The following is a 17,593-nucleotide window of genomic DNA, read 5'->3' as shown; positions in this document are numbered from 1 at the left end:
TCAGTCCACAGTGAGAAGGGGACAGGTGACACTCACCTCAGTCCACAGTGAGACCAGTACAGTTAACACTCACCTCAGTCCACAGTGAGACCAGCAGAGTTAATACTCACCTCAGTCCACAGTGAGACCAGGACAGGTAACACTCACCTCAGTCCACAGTGAGAGCGGGACAGGTAACTCTCACCTCAGTCCACAGTGAGAAGGGGACAGGTAACTCTCACCTCAGTCCACAGTGAGAAGGGGACAGGTAACACTCACCTCAGTCCACAGTGAGACTGGGACAAGTAACACTCACATCAGTACACAGTGAGACCAGTACAGGTAACACTCACCTCAGTCCACAGTGAAACCAGTACAGGTAACACTCACCTCAGTCCACAGTGAGACCAGTACAGGTAACACTCATCTCAGTCCACAGTGAGACTGGGAAAGGTACCACTCACCTCAGTCCACAGTGAGACTGGGACAGGTAACACTCACCTCAGTCCACAGTGAGACCAGTACAGTTAACACTCACCTCAGTCCACAGTGAGACTGTGACAGGTATCACTCACCTCAGTCCACAGTGAGAGCGGGACAGGTAACACTCACCTCAGTCCACAGTGAGACCAGCAGAGTTAATACTCATCTCAGTCCACAGTGAGACCAGGACAGGTAACACTCACCTCAGTCCACAGTGAGACCAGAACAGGTAACACTCATCTCAGTCCACAGTGAGACTGGGAAAGGTACCACTCACCTCAGTCCACAGTGAGACTGGGAAAGGTACCACTCACCTCAGTCCACAGTGAGACTGGGAAAGGTACCACTCACCTCAGTCCACAGTGAGACCAGTACAGTTAACACTCACCTCAGTCCACAGTGAGACTGGGACAGGTAACACCCACCTTAGTCCACAGTGAGAGCGGGACAGGTAACACCCACCTCAGTCCACAGTGTGACAGGGACAGGGAACACTCACCTCAGTCCACAGTGAGAGCGGGACAGGTAACACTCACCTCAGTCCACAGTGTGACAGGGACAGGGAACACTCACCTCAGTCCACAGTGAGACCGGGACAGGTAACACCCACCTTAGTCCACAGTGAGAGCGGGACAGGTAACACCCACCTCAGTCCACAGTGTGACAGGGACAGGGAACACTCACCTCAGTCCACAGTGAGACCGGGACAGGTAACACCCACCTTAGTCCACAGTGAGAGCGGGACAGGTAACACCCACCTCAGTCCACAGTGTGACAGGGACAGGGAACACTCACCTCAGTCCACAGTGAGACCGGGACAGGTAACACCCACCTTAGTCCACAGTGAGAGCGGGACAGGTAACACCCACCTCAGTCCACAGTGAGACCAGTACAGTTAACACTCACCTCAGTCCACAGTGAGACCAGGACAGGTAACACTCACCTCAGTCCACAGTGAGACTGGGACAGATAACACTCACCTCAGTCCACAGGGAGTCCGGGACAGCTAACACTCACCTCAGTCCACAGTGGGACTGGGACAGGTAACACCCACCTTAGTCCACAGTGAGAGCGGGACAGGGAACACTCACCCCAGTCCACAGGGAGTCCGGGACAGGTAACACTCACCTCAGACCACAGTGAGACTGGGACAGGTAACACCCACCTTAGTTCACAGTGCGACCGGGACAGGTAACACTCACCCCAGTCCACAGGGAGTCCGGGACAGGTACCACTCACCTCAGTCCACAGTGAGACTGGGACAGGTAACACCCACCTCAGTCCACAGGGAGTCCGGGACAGGTAACACTCACCTCAGTCCACAGTGAGACCAGGACAGGTAACACTCACCTCAGTCCACAGTGAGAGCGGGACAGGGAACACTCACCTCAGTCCACAGTGAGACCGGGACAGGTAACACTCACCTCAGTTCACAGTGAGACCAGGACAGGTAACACTCACCTCAGTCCACAGTGAGACTGGGACAGGTACCACTCACCTCAGTCCACAGTGAGTCCAGGACAGGTAACACTCACCTCAGTCCACAGTGAGACCGGGACAAGTAACACTCACCTCAGACCACAGTGAGACCAGTACAGGTAACACTCACCTCAGTCCACAGTGAGACCAGTACAGGTAACACTCACCTCAGTCCACAGTGAGATCAGTACAGGTAACACTCACCTCAGTCCAAGGTGAGACCGGGACAGGTAACACTCACCTCAGTCCAAGGTGAGACCGGGACAGGTAACACTCACCTCAGTCCACAGTGAGACCGGGACAGGTACCACTCACCTCAGTCCAAAGTGAGACTGGGACAGGTACCACTCACCTCAGTCCACAGTGAGTCCAGGACAGGTAACACTCACCTCAGTCCACAGTGAGACTGGGACAAGTAACACTCACCTCAGTCCACAGTGAGACCGGGACAGGTAACACTCACCTAAGTCCACAGTGAGACTGGGACAGGTAACACTCACCTCAGTCCACAGTGAGACAAGGACAGGTAACACTCGACTCTGTCCACAGTGAGACTGGGACAGGTAACACTCACCTCAGTCCACAGTGAGACCAGGACAGGTAACACTCACCTCAGTCCACAGTGAGACTGGGACAAGTAACACTCACCTCAGTCCACAGTGAGACCGGGACAGGTAACACTCACCTAAGTCCACAGTGAGACTGGGACAGGTAACACTCACCTCAGTCCACTGTGAGACAAGGACAGGTAACACTCGACTCTGTCCACAGTGAGACTGGGACAGGTAACACTCACCTCAGTCCACAGTGAGACCAGGACAGGTAACACTCACCTCAGTCCACAGTGAGAGCGGGACATGGAACACTCACCTCAGTCCACTGTGAGACCGGGACAGGTAATATTCACCTCAGTCCACAGTGAGACCTGTACAGTTAACACTCACCTCAGTCCACAGTGAGACCGGTACAGGTAACACTCACCTCAGTCCACAGTGAGACCAGTACAGGTAACACTCACCTCAGTCCAAGGTGAGACCGGGGCAGGTAACACTCACCGCAGTCCACAGTGAGAAGGGGACAGGTAACACTCACCTCAGTCCACCGTGAGACTGGGACAGGTAACACTCACTTCAGTCCACAGTGAGACTGGGACAGGTAACACTCACCTCAGTCCACAGTGAGACCGGGACAGGTAACACTCACCTCAGTCCACAGTGAGACTGGGACAAGTAACACTCACATCAGTACACAGTGAGACCAGTACAGGTAACACTCACCTCAGTCCACAGTGAGACCAGTACAGGTAACACTCACCTCAGTCCACAGTGAGACTGGGACAGGTAACACTCATTTCAGTGCACAGTGAGACCAGTACAGTTAACACTCACCTCAGTCCACAGTGAGACCAGCAGAGTTAATACTCACCTCAGTCCACAGTGAGACTGGGACAGGTAACACTCACCTCAGTCCACAGTGAGAGCGGGACAGGTAACACTCACCACAGTCCACAGTGTGACAGGGACAGGGAACACTCACCTCAGTCCACAGTGAGACCCGGACAAGTAACACTCACCTCAGTCCACAGTGAGACAGGGACAGGTAACATTCACCTCAGTCCACAGTGAGACGGGGACAGGTAACACTCACCTCAGTCCACAGTGAGACCAGAACAGGTAACACTCATCTCAGTCCACAGTGAGACATGCACAGGTAACACTCACCTCAGTCGACAGTGAGACTGGGACAGGTAACACTCACCTCAGTCCACAGTGAGACTGGGAAAGGTACCACTCACCTCAGTCGACCGTGAGACTGGGACAGGTAACACTCACTTCATCCACAGTGAGACCGGGACAGGTAACACTCACCTCAGTCCACAGTGAGAAGGGGACAGGTAACACTCACCTCAGTCCACAGTGAGAAGGGGACAGGTAACACTCACCTCAGTCCACAGTGAGACCAGGACAGGTAACACTCACCTCAGTCCACTGTGAGACCGGGACAGGTAACACTCACCTCAGTCCACAGTGAGACCGGTACAGGTAACACTCACCTCAGTCCACAGTGAGACCAGTACAGGTAACACTCACCTCAGTCCAAGGTGAGACCGGGGCAGGTAACACTCACCGCAGTCCACAGTGAGACTGGAACAGGTAACACTCACTTCAGTCCACAGTGAGACTGGAACAGGGAACACTCATTTAAGTGCACAGTGACACTGGGACAGGTAACACTCACCTCAGTCCACAGTGAGACCAGTACAGGTAACACTCACCTCAGTCCAAGGTGAGACCGGGGCAGGTAACACTCACCGCAGTCCACAGTGAGACCGGGGCAGGTAACACTCACCGCAGTCCACAGTGAGACCAGGACAGGTAACACTCACCTCAGTCCACAGTGAGACCAGGACAGGTAACACTCACCTCAGTCAAAAGTGAGACCGGTACAGGTAACACTCACCTCAGTCCACAGTGGGACCAGTACAGGTAACACTCACCTCAGTCCAAGGTGAGACCGGTACAGGTAACACTCACCTCAGTCCACAGTGGGACCAGTACAGGTAACACTCACCTCAGTCCACAGGGAGACCGGGACAGGTAACACTCACCTCAGTCCACAGTGAGAGCGGGACAGGTAACACTCAACTCAGTCGACAGTAGGACAGGGACAGGTAATACTCACCTCAGTCCACAGTGAGACAGGGACAGGTAACACTCACCTTATTCCACAGTGAGACTGGGATAGGTAACACTCGACTGTCCACAGTGAGACTGGGACAGGTAACTCTCACCTCAGTCCACAGTGAGACCAGGACAGGTAACACTCACCTCAGTCCACAGTGAGACAGGGACAGGTAACACTCACCTCAGTCCACAGTGAGACCGGGACAGGTAACACTCAGCTCAGTCCACAGTGAGACCGGGACAGGTAACACTCACCTCAGTCCACAGTGAGACCGGGACAGGTAACACTCAACTCGGTCCACTGTGAGACCCGGACAGGTAACACTCACCTCAGTCCACAGTGAGACCGGGACAGGTAACACTCACCTCAGTCCACAGTGACAAAAACAAGAAATGCTGGATTCACTCAGCAGGTCTGGCAGCATCTGTGGAAAGAGAAGCAGAGTTAACGTTTCGGGTCAGTGACCCGAAACGTTAACTCTGCTTCTCTTTCCACAGATGCTGCCAGACCTGCTGAGTGAATCCAGCATTTCTTGTTTTTGTTTCAGAATTCCAGCATCCGCAGTATTTTGCTTTTATTTCAGTCCACAGTGAGACTGGGACAGGTAACACTCACCTCAGTCCACAGTGAGACCAGGACAGGTAACACTCAACTCAGTCCACAGTGAGACCGGGACAGGTAACACTCACCTCAGTCCACATTGAGACTGGGACAGGTAACATTCACCTCAGTCCACAGTGACACTGGGACAGCTAACATTCACCGCAGTCCACAGTGAGACTGGGACAGGTAACACTCACTCAGTCCACAGTGAGACTGGGACAGGTAACACTCACCTCAGTCCACAGTTAGACTGGGACAGGTAACACTCACCTCAGTCCACAGTGACACTGGGACAGCTAACATTCACCGCAGTCCACAGTGACACTGGGACAGCTAACATTCACCTCAGTCCACAGTGAGACTGGGACAGGTAACACTCACTCAGTCCACAGTGAGACTGGGACAGGTAACATTCACCGCAGTCCACAGTTAGACTGGGACTGGTAGTATCTCAGATTATCCTATAATTTACACTAGTTTGGCCTATTCTGCCTGGTTTGCAGTGTCATTATCTGATTGTGGAAGCAAAAGCTCAACCTTTGCTTTTCTTGAGTATAGGAGACGTGCTTTTGGATCCTAATCTGCATCAGCGTTCCCAGCCCTTTCTCCCTCTTTTCCAACTTTACGTTCTGAACTTTACTGTGTTTATGTTAACCTCAACCCTGATCATACTAGCAAGAATTCACTGTGCTTATCGAATGCCATCCACCCTTGATCTCATCTGCTTTTGTCTCATCACAACCTTTTAGAACGCAGGTTGTCAAGAAGAAACCACGGTTTGAATGGAGGAAAAATGGTGTCCGCACTGAGTTTTCATCCTGGTTCAATTCCAGGTAGGTAATGGACTCTACTCACATTTAACCACCAGCTGTAGAACTTCATCGTACATAGCAAGTGTATATCGCAATCAGAAACTGTCTGACAGGTGCAATGTTCTGAAATATTGTGGAATGGAAGGCAAGTCATGTCAATGATTTGGGGAGGGGGGAGGGTCGGAGGGTGAAGGAGGTTAGAGGAGGAGGGGAGGGTCGGAGGGTCAAGGAGGTTAGAGGAGGAGGCGAGGGTCCGAGGGTGAAGCAGGTTAGAGGACCTATAGATTGCTGAAGAGTAAGGTGAAGGACATCATCCATCAGTCCCTTGGATGGCATGGTGTGGTAAGTTTAAAACTTGCTGTGCAGACATGAAACTCTCTTAGCCAATCAGCTGCTCATTATCGAGAGCACCCAATATCAATTTCATTTCTCACCTATATGTCAGAAGTTCATGGGTTTGAGCCCCACTCCAGAGCCTCAAGCACAGTAAACAATACATTCTCGAACCTTCCCAGGAACAGGCTATTTTAGACCTGGTAATGTAAGATGAGATAGGATTAATTAAAGACCTCACAGTGAAGGATCCTCTAGGCAAGAGTGATCATAACATGATCAAATTTCACATTCAGTTTGAGGGTGAGAAATGTGGGTCCATAACTAGTGTCCTAAAATAAAGGCAATTACAACAGTATGTAGACAGAGTTGGCTAAAGTGGACTGGGAAAATAGTTTAAAGGGTAACACAGCAGAGAAGCAATGGCAGGCATTTAAGGAGATATTTCATAACTCTCAACAAAGATATATTCCATTGAGGAAAAAAGACTCTCGCAGAAGGATGCACTATCTGTGGCTAACTAAGGAAATTGAAAGAAAATTGAAAGAAAAGATGTACGATGCTGCGAAGATTAGTGGTGGGTCAGAAAATTGGGAACATTTTAGAAATCAGAAAAGGAAGACTAAAAATGAGGGAGAAATTGGAGTATGAGAGAAAACGAGCAAGAAATATAAAAAACAGTTAAAGCTTCTACAAATATATAAAAAGGAAAGAAATAGCTAATGTCAGCATCAATCCCTTCGAGGGTTAGATTGGGAAATTAATAATGGGAAGCAAGGATGGCAGATACTTTGAACGAGTATTTTGTATCGGTCTTCACAGTAGAAGACACAAAATGCATACCAAGAATAGTAGAAAATCAGGAGGCAAAAGGTAGAGAGGAACTAAAACAATCACTATCACGAGAGAAAAATTAATGTGAATATTAATGGGACTAAAGGCTGATAAGTCCCCTAGACCTGATGACCTATATCCGAGGTTGTTAAAAGAAGTGGCTGCAGAGATAGTGGATGCATTTGTTGTAATCTTCCAAAATTCCCTAGATTCTGGAAAGGTCCCAGCATTTTGGAAAACTGCAAATGTAACCTCTCTATTCAAGAAAGGAGGGAGACGGAAAGCAGGAAAGTATAGGCCAGTTAGTCTAACATCTGTCATTGGGAAAATGCTGGAATCCATTATTAAAGAGGTAGTAACAGGACATTTAGAAAATCATCATACAATCAGGCAGGGAAATAGTGTTTGACAAATTTATTAGAGTTCTTTGAGGATGTAACGAGCAGGGTGGATAAAGGGGAACCAGTAGATGTAGTATATTTGGATTTCCAAAAGGCATTCAATAAGATGCCACATGCATTAGAGGCAGTTCAGAGACGGTTCACCAGGTTGACTCCTGGGATGAGTCTTATGAGGAAAAGTTGAGCAGGTTTCGCCTTTACTGATTGGAGTTTAGAACAATGAGGGGAGATCTTCTTGAAACATGTAAGATTCTGAGGGGGTTTGACAGGGTAGATGCTGAGAGGATTCCCTCATGGGGGAATCTAGAACTAGGGGCACAGTCTCAAAGTAAGAGGTCTACTATTTGAGCCAGAGATTAGGAGGAATTTTCTCCCTCAGAGGGTTGTTAATCTTTGGAATTCTCTTCCCCAGAGAGCAGTGGAGGCTGGGTCATTGAATATATTCAAGACTGAGTTAGACAGATTTTTGATCTACAAGGGAGTCAAGGGCAGGCAGGCAGAAAAGTGGAGGTAAGACCACAATCAGATCATCCATGATCTTATTGAATGGTGGAGTAGGCTAGAGGGGCCGAATGGCCTACTCCTGCTCATATTTCTTATGTTGTGATGTTCTTATCCAGTCTGACACTCCCAGGGCTAGTACTGAGGGAGTGCTGCACTGTCAGAGGAGCCGCCTTTAGGATAAGAGGTTAAACCAAGGGCCCACCTGCCCCCTCAGGTGGGTATAAAAGATCCTCCAGCACTTCTTAGAATGAGAGCAGGAGAGTTGCCCTCCGTATCCTGGCCAATATTTAACTGCTAACCAACATCACTAAAAACAGATTGTTTGGTGATTTATCAGCATGGCTGGGTATGGGATCTTGCTGTGCAAATATTGGCCACTTGGGCTGTCTGCATTATAACCATGATTATACTTTAAAAGTATTCCATTGGTTGTGAAATGTCTTGGGACGTCCTGAGGTTTTGAAAGGTGCTATACAAATACAAGTCTTTCTTTCCTTTTATTTGCATGCAAATTCCTTCTTAAATTCCATCACCGGCACTGAAGATTGCGCCTCTCCATAACTGGTCAGCAGTAACTGCTTTATACAAGGATGGCAAGTTGAAAATCCACTCCAAGTGGCCTGAGTGTGTTGCCTATTCATTAGAAAGATTATGTAAAATATAGGAAATCCATTAGCAATGAAATCCCTCTTTCCGTCTGGCTTTAATGAACCCCTAATAAAGTCTGATTGCCAGGAATCACACCTTTCTCAGTCATGTGTTTCCATGTCATGTGCAAAGGCTATGGGCCCTGACAATATTCTGGCAATAGTACTGAAGACCTGTGCTCCAGAACTTGCCGCGTCCCTAGCCAAGCTGTACCAGTACAGCTACAACACTGACATCTAACTGGCAATGTGGAAAATTGCCCAGGTATGTCCTGTACACAAAAAGCAGAACAAATCCAACCCGGCCAATTACCGCCCCATCAGTCTACTCCCAATCATCAGTAAAGTGATAGAAGGTGTCATCAACAGTGCTATCAAGCGGCACTTGCTCGGCAAAAACCTGCTCAGTGATGCTCAGTTTGGGTTCCGTCAGGGCCACTCAGCTCCTGACCTCATTCCAGCCTTGGTTCAAACATGGACAAAAGAGCTGAACTCTAGAGGTGAGGTGAGAGTGACTGTCCTTGACATCAAGGCAGCATTTGACCGAGTATGGCATCAAGGAGCCCGAGAAAAACTGGAGTTGGTGAGACGGCAGCTGGAATACTGTGTGCAGTTTTGGTCTCCACATTTAAGAAAGGATATACCTGCCTGGAGACGGTGCAGCGAAGATTTACTAAATTAGTCCCTGGGATGAGGGGGTTGTCCTATGACGAGAGGCTGAGTAAATTGGGCCTATATTCTCTGGAGTTTAGAAGAATGAGAGGCGATCTCATTGAGACATACACGATTCTGAAAGGGCTTGATCGGGTAGAAGCTGAGAGATTGTTCCCACTGGTCGGGGAATCTAAAACACAGGGACACAGTCTCAGGATAAGGGGACAATCATTCAGGACTGAGATGAGGAGAAATTACTTCACTCAAAGGGTTGTGAATCTTTGGAATTCTCTACCCCAGAGGGTTGTGGATGCTCCATCATTGAATATATTTAAGGCTGGGATAGATACATTTTTGGTCTCGCAGAGAATCAAGGGAGATGGGGAGCGGGCAGGAAAGTGGAATTGAAGCCCAAGATCAACCATGATCATATTGAATGGGGGAACAGGCTCAATGGGCCGAATAGTCTACTTCTGCTCCTATTTCTTGTGTTCTTGTGGAGTCAATGGGAATTGTGGGAAAATTCTCCACTGATGGAGTCATACCTAGTGCAAAGGAAGATGTTTGTGGTTGTAGGTCAATCATCTGAACTCCAGGACATCACTGCAGGAATAGTGTCCTAGGCCCAACCATTTTCAGCTGCTTCATCAATGACCTTCGCTCCATCATAAGGTCAGAAGTGGGGATGTTTGCTGATGATTGCACAATGTTCAGTACCATTCACAACTCCTCAGATACTGAAGCAGTCTGTAGAAATGCAGCAAGAAATGGACAATATCCAGGCTTGCGCTGATAAGTGGCAAGTAACATTCGCGCCATATAAGTGCCAGGCAATAACCATCTCAAACAAGTCAGAATCTAACCATGTCCCCTTAATATTCAATGGCATTATCATCACTGAATTCCCCCATTATCAACAGCCTGGGGGCTACCAATGACCAGAAACTGAACTAGACCAGCCACATTAATACTGTGGCTATAAGAACAGGTCAGAGGCTGGGAATCCTGTGTTGAGTAACTCACCTCCTGACTCCCCATAGCCTGTCCACCATCTACGTAGCACAGGTTAGGAGTGTAATGGAACACTCTCCACTTGCCTGGATGGGTGCAGCTCCAACAACACTCGAGAAGCTCGACACCATCCAGGACAAAGCAGCCCGCTTGATTAGCACCCCATCTACAAACATTCACTCTCTCCACCACTGATGCACAGTGGCAGCAGTGTGTACCATCTACAAGATGCACTGCAGCAACGCACCAAGGCTCCTTCGACAGCACCTTCCAAACCCGCGCCCTCTACCACCTAGAAGGACAAGGGCAGCAAATGCATGGGAACACCACCACCTGCAAGTTCCCCTCCAAGTCACACATCATCCTGACTTGGAATTATATCGCCGTTCCTTCACTGTCACTGGGTCAAAATCCTGGAACTCCCTTCCTAACAGTACTGTGGGTGTACCGACCCCACATGGACTGCAGCGGTTCAAGAAGGCAGCTCACCACCACCTTCTCAAGGGCAATTAGGGATGGGCAATAAATGCTGGCCTGGCCAGCGACGACCACATCCCATAAGCGAATAAAAAAATTTCCAGTACATAACCGCGAACATCAGCAAGTGCAATCTGGGCCATTGGTCAGAGCTCAGCATTAGGAACCCTGACTGATTTTATTTAAGCTTTACCCAGCCCGAGGGCCACTTCAAGGACAATTGCCCATTCACATTGCTGCACTCGGTAACTCCCAAGCTTGGTTCCACTGATACTCCTGTCTGAGCGAAGATTGCATACAACAACAGAGAACTGACAGCATAGGAACAGGCCATTCGGCCCATCTGGTGCGTGCCAGTGTTTAACCTCCACGCGAGCCTCCTTTCACTCTACGTCATCTAACCCTATCAGCACTTCCTTCTATCACTTTCTCCCTCATTTGTTTATTTGGCTTTCCCAGAAATGTATTCTGTTCACCTCAATTATTCCCTGTGGTATCAAGTTCCACATTCTAACCACTCTATAGCTAAATAAATTTCTCCTGAATTCCTTGTTGGATTTATTCATGACTATCTTATACTGATGACCCCAATTTATGGATTCCTGTGCAAGTGGAAACATTTTCTTCATGTCTACCCCTTTGAACCCCTTCACAATTTTAAAAACCTCTGTCAGATCACCTCTTAACCTCTTTTCTAGAGAAAAAAGCCCCAGCCTGTTCAATCTTCCCTGATAGGTGTAACCTCTCTAGTATCATCCATGAGAAGGTGGTGGTGAACTGTCTTCTTGAACCACTGCAGTCCATGTGGTGTAGGTACACCCACATTGCTATTTGGTAGCAGTTTGATACAATTGAGTGGCTTGCTAGGCCATTTCAGAGGGCAGTTCATTGCTGTGGGTCTGGAGTCATCTGTACACCAGACTGGATGAGGACAGCAGATTTCCTTCCCTAAAAATATGAGTGAATCAGATAGGTTTTTACACCAATCTGGTAGTTTCACAGTCACCATTAATGTGACTAGTTTTTAATTGCAGATTTATTAATTGAATTGAAGTTCGCACAGCTATCATGGTGCGATTTGAACTCACATCTCCGCAGCATTCATCCAAGCCCACAGAATGCTAGTCCAGTAACATTACCATGACATTACCATTCCCATGCTCACTTTGCCTTTACCGGTAGCCTTATTTTACTAGCTTTAGAGTAAAATGATAGAGTAGTTATAATGGGGGAATTTAATTGGGATAGTAGATAGCAGAGAACAACAACAGTTGCTGAAGTGTGATCAGGAGATTAGGAGAAGATATAGGGGTCAGTGGTCATTGTATCACAAGGCTTAGGTTGGCTATGGACAAGGAACAATCGAAAGTGAGAATAATTAACTGGAGGAAAGTCAGCTTCAATGGGGTAAGAATGGGTCTGGGCCAGAGAAATTGAAATGAAAGATTGGCAAGCAAAATGGTAACTGAACAAGGGGCTAACTTGAAAGAAGAGATAGCTCGGGTACGAGTCAAGCTATCTTCCCACAAAGGGGAAAGGTAGGGCAAACAAATCCAGCGCTCCCTGGATGATGGAAGAGATAGAGATTAAGATAAAGCAGAAAAAGTGTGTGGTTGACAGATGTCAGGTGGATAATACAACTGAATATAGAAGGTTCAGAGGGAAAATAACAAAGCAAATAAGAGAAGCAAAGAGAGAGGATGAGAAGAGACTGGCAACTAACATAAAAGGTAACCCAAAAGTCTTCCACAGGCACATATATAGTAAAAGGATGGTAAAAGGAGGAGTGGGGCTGATTAGAAACAAAAAAGGGTAATTCTGCACGGAGCCAGGGGCATGGCTGAGGTACTAAATGAATACTTTGCATTTGTCTTTAACTAAGAAGAAGATGGTGCAGATCATGGTGAAAGAGGAGGTAATTCAGTCACTTGAAGGGTTTAAAATTGATGAGGAGAAGATATTGGATAGGCTGCACCAGGACCAGATGAGATGCATCCAAGGATAATGAGGGAATTGAGTGTGGAAGTTCTGGAGGCACTGACCATAATTTTCCAATCTTCCTTTCCCTCGGGGTGGTGCCAGTATTGCAAATGTTACACCCCTGTTCAGAAGAATGGTGTAAAGATAAGCCCAGCAACGACAGGCAAGTCAGTTCAACCTTGATGGTGGGGAAGCTTCCAGAAGCGATAATTCTGGACAAAATTAATTGTCACTCGGGCAAATGCGAGTTAATTAAGGAAAGCCTGCATGGATTTGTTCAGGGTAAATCACGCTTAACTAACTTGATTTGAGTTTTTTGATGAGGTAACAGTGAGGGTTGATGATGGTAATGCAGATGATGTGGTGTATGTGGACTTCCAAAAGGCATTTAATAAAGAGCCACAAAGTTATAGATCATGGAATAAAAGGGACAGTAGCAACATGATTACAAAATTGGCTGAGGGACAGGAAACAGAGAGTAATGGCTAATGGATGTTTTTCAGACTGGAGGAAGTTTTGTGGTGCAGTTCCCCAAGGATTGGTGTTAGGATCCTTGTTTATTCGGTTCTCGACCTGGTTTTGTGCATCGAGATAGGATTAATTCACCTCATCGTGAGGTATCAGCGATCATAATATAATTTTACATTCAGCCTGAGGGAGAGAAGAATGGGTCCAAGACTAGTATTTTAGACTTAAATAAGTGTAATTATGAGGGCATGAAAGCAGCACCAGCTAAAGTGAACTGGCAAATTAGGTTAAGGGATAGGTCAGTTGAGATGCAGTGGCAGACATTTAAGGGGATATTTCAGAATAAACAGAATAGATACATTCCAAAAGGGAAAGAAAAATTCCAAGGGGAGGGCCCACTATCCGTGGTTAACTAAAAAAGTTAAAGATGGTATCAAACTTAAAGAAAAAGCCTATAATTGTGCAAAGATGGCAGGTCAGAAGATTGGACAGAATATAAAAAATATATAAATATATATAAAAAAACAGCAAAGAATGACTAAAAGATTGATAAGGAGGGAAAAATTAGAATACTTGAGAAAGTTGGCTAGAAATATAAAAAACGATAGTAAGTGTTTCTACAGATATTTAAAAAAAGAAAAGAGTTAACAAAGTGAGCGTTGGTCCAATAGAAAGTGTCTGGGGAATTAATAGGGGAAAATAAAAAGATGGCAAGTGAATTGAACAGGTATTTTGCATTGGTCTTCATTATAGAGGATACAAGTGACATCCCAGAAATAGGTGTAATTCAGGAAATGGAAGGGAGGGAGGAACTCAAGAAAATTAGGGAAGTGGTACTGAACAAATTGTTGGAACTGCAGGCTGACAAGTCCCCAGGTCCTGATGGACTTCATCCTAGGGTGTTAAAAGAAGTGCCGAGTGAGATGGTTGATGTGTTAGTTTAAATATTCCAAAATTCCCTAGATTTGGGGAAGGTTCCATTAGATTGGAAAATAGTAAATGTAACTCCTTTACTCAAAAAGGGATGGAGATAGAAAGCAGGAAACTACAGGCCAGTTAGCTTAACAAACTTCTTCGGGAAAATGTGAGAAACTATTATTAAAGACGTTATAGCAGGGTACTTAAAAAAATTCAAGGTAATCAGGCAGAGTCAACATGTTTTTGTGAAAGGGAAATCATGTTTAACCAATTTATTGGAGTTCTTTGAAGAAGTAACATGTGCTGTTGGATAAAAGAGAACCGATGGATTTACTGTACTTAGATTTCCAGAAGGCATTTGATAAGAAAATAAAAGCTCATGGTGTAGGGGGTAACATATTGGTAGAATACTGGCTAACTAACAGGAAACAGAGCAGACATAAATGGGTCATTTTCTGGTTGGCAAAATGTAATGAGTGGTGTGCCACAGGGATCTGTGCTGGGGCCTCAACGTTTTACAATTTATATAAATGACTTAGATGAAGGGACCAAAGGTATGGTTGCCAAATTTGCTGATGACGCAAAGATAGGTAGGAAAGTAAGTAGTGAGGAGGACATAAGGGGGTTCAAAGTGATATAGAAAGGTTAAGTGAGTGGGCAAAGATCTGGCAAATGGAGTATAATGTGGGAAAGTGTGAAATTGTCCACTTTGGCAGGAAGAATAATAAAGAAGCATATTATCTAAATGGTGAGAGATTGCAGAGCTCTGAGAAACAGAGGGATCTGGGTGTCCTAGTGCATGAATCACAAAAGGTTAGTATGCAGGTACAGCACGTAATTAGGAGAGCTAATAGAATGTTATCATTTATTGTGAGGGGAATTGAATACAAAAGTAGAGAAGTTATGCTTCAGTTATAGAGGGCATTGGTGAAACCACATCTGGAGTGCTGTGTACAATTCTGGTCTCTTTGTTTAAGGAAAGATGTAAATGCATTTGAAGCAGTTCAGAGAAGGTTTACTAGAGTAATACCTGGAATGGGCAGGTTGTCTTATGAGGAAAGGTTGGACAGGCTAGGCTTGTATCCACTGGAGTTTAGAAGAGTAAGAGGTGACTTAGAATAATAGAATCATAGAAAGTTTAAGACACAGAAAGAGGCCACTTGGCCCATCGTGTCTGTGCTGGCGGAAAAACGATCCACCTATTCTAATCCCACCTTCCATCATTTGGTCCGTAGCCCTGCAGATTACAGCACTTGAGGTGCATATCCAGACTCCTTTTGAATGAGTTGTGTGTCTCTGCCTCAGCTACCCTTTCAGGCAGTAAGTTCTCGATCCCCACCACCCTCTGGGTGAAAAAGTTTTTCCTCATCTCCCCTCTAATTTTCCTACCAATCACTTTAAATCTATGCCCCGTTGTCACTGACCTCTCTGCTAAGGCAAATAGACCCTTCACCTCCACTCTATCCAGACCCCTCAAAATTTTATACATTTCAATCAGATCTCCCCTCAGCCTTCTCTGTTCCAAGGAGAACAACCCCAGCCTACCCAATCTTTCCTCATAGCTGCATTTTTCCAGTCCTGGCAACATCCTCATAAATCTCCCTTGTACCCTCTCTCGTGCAATTACATCCTTTCTGTAATGAGGTGACCAGAACTGCACACAGTACTCAAGTTGTGGCCTAACTAATGATTTATACAGTTCCAGCATAACCTCCCTGCTCTTGTCTTACATACCTCAGCTAATAAAGGAAAGGATTCCATATGCCTTCTTAACCGCTTTATCAATCTGTCCTGCTACCTTCAGGGATCTGTGGACATTCACTCCAAGGTCCCTTGCTTCCTCTACACTTCTCAGTATTTTCCCATTAATTGTGTATTCCTTTGCCTTGTTTGACCTCCCCAAATGCATCACCTCACACTTGTCCTGGTTGAATTCCATTTGCTACTTTTCTGTCCATCTGACCACACCATCAATATCTTCCTGCAGCCTACAGCTATCCTCCTCGCTATCTACCACACGGCAAATTTCTTGATCATGCCCCCTACATTTATGTCCAAATCGTTAATATATACCACAAAAAGCAGGGGACCCAGTACTGAGCCCTGCAGAACGCGACTGGAAACAGCCCTCCAGTCGCTAAAACAGCCGTCAACAATTACCCTTTGTCTTCTGCCACTGAGCTAATTTTGTATCCACATTGCTGCATTTCCCTGGATCTTATGCGACTTTATTTTTTTAACCAGTCTGCCATGTAGAACCTTGTGAAAAGCCTTGCTAATATCTATGTAGACCACATAAACCGCACTACCCTCATCTATCTTCCTTGTTACTTCTTCAAAAAATTCGATCAAGTTGGTCAAACAAGATCGTCACTTAACAAATCCATGCTGACTATTCTTGATTAACCTGTGCCTTTCTAAGTGACAGTTTATCCTGTCTCTCATCCAATAATTTGCCCACTACTGAGGTTAGACTGACTGGCCTGTAATTATTCAGTCTATCCTTCACTCCCTTTTGAAACAGAGGTACAACGTTAGCAGTTCCCCAATCCTCCGTCACCACATCTGTATCCAGTGAGGACTGGAAAATGATGAAAATGATGGCCAGACCTTCTACTATTTCCTCTCTTGCTTCTTTTAACAGCCTAGGGTGCATTTCATCTGGCCCTGTTGAATTATCAACTTTCAAGGATGCTAATCCCATTAATACTTCCACTCTCCCTATGTTTATCACATCTAATACTTCACACTCCTCCTCCTTAACTACAATATCTGCATCGTCCCCCTCTTTTGTGAAGACAGATACAGAGTATTCATTAAGAACCATACCAACATCTTCCTCTCCTACACATAGGTTACCTTTTTGGTCTTTTTTCGGCCCTACTCTCTCCTTAGTCATCCTCTTACTCTTAATGTATTAATAAAACATCATTGGGTTCAACTTGATTTTACTTGCCAATATTCTTTCATGCTCTCTCTTTGTTTTCCTAATTTCCTTTTTGATTTCACCCCTCCTCTTTCTATACTCCTCTTGGCTTTCTGTAGTACTGAGTTCTCGGTGTCGGACAGAACCTTTCCTTTTATGCCTTATCTTACCTTGTAAGTTCCTTGACATCCATGGGGCTCTAGACTTTGCCGTCTCACCCTTTTTCTTTGTGGGAACATATTTACTCTGAACACTTTGAATGTCTCCCCATGCTGTGACACTGATTTACCTTCAGGTAGCTTTTTCCAGTCCACTTTCGCTAAATGACTCGTCAGTTTAGTAAAATTGGCCTTGCTCCAATTGAGAACTCTAACTCCTGTTCTATCTCTGTCCTTTTCC

General features: G+C 46.1%; 1 protein-coding gene across 1 annotated transcript in view; it reads left to right on the top strand.

Annotated features, from left to right (window-relative positions):
* Window positions 1–17,593, top strand: part of LOC137345647 (N-acetyllactosaminide alpha-1,3-galactosyltransferase-like) — a 43,691-nt gene that overhangs the window by 20,723 nt on the left and 5,375 nt on the right. Inside the window, exon 3 of the mRNA XM_068008890.1 lies at window positions 5,979–6,062. Coding sequence (XP_067864991.1) covers window positions 5,979–6,062 — 84 coding nt within the window. The remainder of the gene's footprint in view (window positions 1–5,978; window positions 6,063–17,593) is intronic.

This window comes from Heterodontus francisci, chromosome 29 (assembly GCF_036365525.1).
Source record: "Heterodontus francisci isolate sHetFra1 chromosome 29, sHetFra1.hap1, whole genome shotgun sequence".
NCBI lineage: Eukaryota > Metazoa > Chordata > Chondrichthyes > Heterodontiformes > Heterodontidae > Heterodontus > Heterodontus francisci.
This window is presented reverse-complemented; position numbering and strand designations above follow the sequence as displayed.